Source organism: Apis dorsata, unplaced genomic scaffold, assembly GCF_000469605.1.
Source record: "Apis dorsata unplaced genomic scaffold, Apis dorsata 1.3 scaffold_8, whole genome shotgun sequence".
Taxonomy (NCBI): Eukaryota; Metazoa; Arthropoda; class Insecta; order Hymenoptera; family Apidae; genus Apis; species Apis dorsata.
This window is the reverse complement of record NW_006263311.1, coordinates 570,050-573,124: the sequence shown is the minus strand read 5'-3', so window position 1 is coordinate 573,124 and position 3,075 is coordinate 570,050. Positions and strand designations below refer to the sequence as shown.

Genomic DNA, 3,075 nt, shown 5'->3' with positions numbered 1-3,075 from the left:
AAAGTTACCCGGCCCTTCCACGCCGCAGATCTTCTCGCCCGTTCACCAGGGACAGCAACAACAATTGGCGAATTTTCAAAATCGGGACGTCGCTCAACCGCAAGGACATATATCAGACGCTGCCCTTTTCCTCTCTCAAAACGCTCAAGCCATACAACAGCTTTACGGCGCCCCACCGAACGAGCAGGATTTCGCGCCGAACGCCGATCAATTCCTAGGCCAGACGAATCAAGTACAAAACCCGAACAGCCAGGTGCAAAATTTCGAGGCGACCTCTCAAACCCCGCAAAACTTCCCGGGTCCCTTACCCTCGTACGCGTCTGGAACTCTTACCGCCCAAGAGACGTTGCAACAGATACAATCCCTCGAAAAGGATAGGCTGATCGCCCAGTTGCAGCACGCGCTCGCCACCCAGGCTCAGCACTCGCAAAACGTGGTGGACGTAGCTGGAAGGTACGCTCAAAATCANCACCCCGTCGCTCCCCTTCACCCCGTCGCTCCCCTTCACCCCGTCGCACCCCTTCACCCGGTGCAACCGGTGCTCCCTCCTACGACCACCACACACGCGCATCCCCCGTCGACCACCACGAATCCCGGCTACGGGTTGCAAACGGCGGTAATCAATCCGCTTCTGTACAAGCCCATCAAACCGGTCTATCCGTTCTACTATTACCAGAACGTCGCGTATCAGGTACCGAAACCGGCGTTGCCCACTTATCCGTGGAGCTACGCGCCGACCTATGCTCAAGCGAAACCGACCCAAATATGGTAAATGAAACGGCGCATCCCGTTTTCCTAGCGGGTTAATCGTGGTAGCTTGCTTCCATCTCCCCTCCTGACTATCGAGACTGACTATTTACCCACGCGGAAAAGGGAACCCGAGAAATTGAAGAAGAAAGTAAGTGTGGCACTGTGGCGGCGACTCGCGGTAACGTTTCGGTTTAGACGATAACGAGATAGAGAGAGAGGGAGAGAGAGGGAGAGAGGGAGAGAGAGAGAGAGAGACGGTCTCGTTATTAGCTCGTGGTTGAAATTTTAATCTGGAATCCATCGTTTTTTTATTTATATACGTGGCATTTTTCTTTTCTTTTTCTTTTTTTTCTTCTTCTTTTTCGATAACTAGATAGTTATTGTAGAGTTACGAGTATGTATGGAATATCAGGAATATCTTATCGATTCTTACTTGTTGTTATTGGTACGAGGTTTATCGGTACGTAAGGAATAATTAGAGACAGGGTTTTACTTTTCGCACGAAGGTGGGATAAACGGGAAACTATTCGTGTTTCTTTTATTTATATAGGTTAATTTTTAACGTGTCCTTGTCCGACAACGCGTCGAATTTAACACGCCGTATCGATTTTCGATGCCTTCTCCCTTCATTGCGTACGATTTCTCGATTGAACGTTGTACATAAGCAAGTTTTTATTTATTGTATCGAATAAATATTTTTTTACTTGACCGAGTAATTTTATTTTCTATCGCTCCTTGGTATAATAAAATGAAAAAAAAAAAAGAAAGAAAAGAGAAAAAGAAGCTGATTATAAAAGTTTTGCTGTGATTCTTAATCGAAAGAAAGAGAGAGAGAAAAAAGTCAATTGCAGGCGGCGTGCTCGTTTCGCCGGTAAAGAAAGTACACCCTAGAAAAGCAACTGTCTCCATTTCCGGCCCGTAAACCTACACCAAAGAACTCTCACCGAGGACTTAATGGGCGTTCAATCGATCTGCTTGATCGTGACCTCAAAAGTCGTTCGATCATTCTAATCACGATCGATATATTCAGATTAATCGGATTATTCCGGGCATACGTAATGAGTTCACCCGCCCACGCGAGCATACGCGTTACGATTAATATCCATTTTAATTTTGAACAGAGCTTCGTATTTAATATTAGGCAAATTTTATTTGGACGATCGAAATCTTGAATTGAATTGTCACGATATTAAAATATTTACATCTGAGTTTCGTCGTTATCCGATAATTTTTATCCTTAGCCAAGATGACGTGATAACGCGTCCCTGTGTAATTTTAACTTTTGAACTCGATTAAAATTTTTCTTCGCGCCAGAGATTTTTGATTGACTCGAGATCAATTGCTTAACGTAAACATCATTCGAGTCAATCGATATTAAGCTAAGATTATTAATTACATTTCTCAGCACTCGATAATTTTAAAATTAATATGCATGTATTATCGCTTAAAGTCACGGAATAATTAAAATATAACCATTAATTCTCTCCAAGATTGCGTTTACACTGTCGCTATATATCTATCTATTTAATTCGTGTATTTGTTTGTTTGTTCATATTTTTAATTTCGCAAAGGCTTATGGGTTTATGGGTTTACGATTTAGAGGCTGACAGGTTTGTTAACCCGTGCACCGTAAGTGAATAATATCCCGGGTAAAAAAGGTAAATAGTTGTTACGTTGTGGCGCAATGCAGCCACGAAGCCTGTCGAAGAATCGTGTGGCCGGGTCGGTTACACGATTATACCGCTAAACGTACCAGATTTCTACAAATATAGAACAAGTGTAATTGGCTACGAAGTAGCCGTTTCATTTTCCGTAATCCGGCAAAGGCGGAAAAGGAAAAAGGGGCACGAGTCACGAAGAAACGCGGCCTCGGAATAGAATAGCGGCTACTTTACGATTCACACAGGTGTCAACTCACTTTCCGCGACTGACCCGAATCTCAATTTACTTTTCGTTTTAGTGCGCTACTCGTTTCCTGCACATTTATCGTTTCAACTTGGACAACGGTCCAATTCCAGTTCTGGGCAATTATTATTCTTATATATATATATATAAAAAAAGAAAAAAAAGAAAGAAAAAAAGAAAGAAACGGTTTATTATTATCTCGAGAAATCTAGAAACTAGATGAGCGGAACAAATAATAAACAAGTTTAATATCTTGTTAACGATTGTGACTCGACTAGTGCCAGTAATTTAACGTTACACCATTTAAAATTGTGAATTTTTTTTACCGTATACATTTACATGTGAAAAAATGGAGAGAAGAATATCGTACGCTTTTTGCCCATTTCGTTTATAAATTATCATCTAGGTAACGAAAGAATA

General features: G+C 42.0%; 2 protein-coding genes across 2 annotated transcripts in view; both read left to right on the top strand.

The window, feature by feature from the left end:
• Nucleotides 1-817, top strand: part of LOC102673630 — a 1,588-nt gene extending 771 nt beyond the window's left edge. The window contains exon 3 of the mRNA XM_031508886.1: nt 1-817. This exon is cut by the window's left edge and continues 2 nt beyond it. Coding sequence (XP_031364746.1) covers nt 1-772 — 772 coding nt within the window. The 3' untranslated portion in view covers nt 773-817.
• Nucleotides 1-2,125, top strand: part of LOC102672131 (tRNA N(3)-methylcytidine methyltransferase METTL6) — a 10,084-nt gene extending 7,959 nt beyond the window's left edge. The window contains exon 4 of the mRNA XM_031508761.1: nt 2,115-2,125. The gene's annotated coding sequence lies outside the window, so the exon portion shown is untranslated. The remainder of the gene's footprint in view (nt 1-2,114) is intronic.
• The last annotated feature ends 950 nt before the right edge of the window (nt 2,126-3,075 follow it).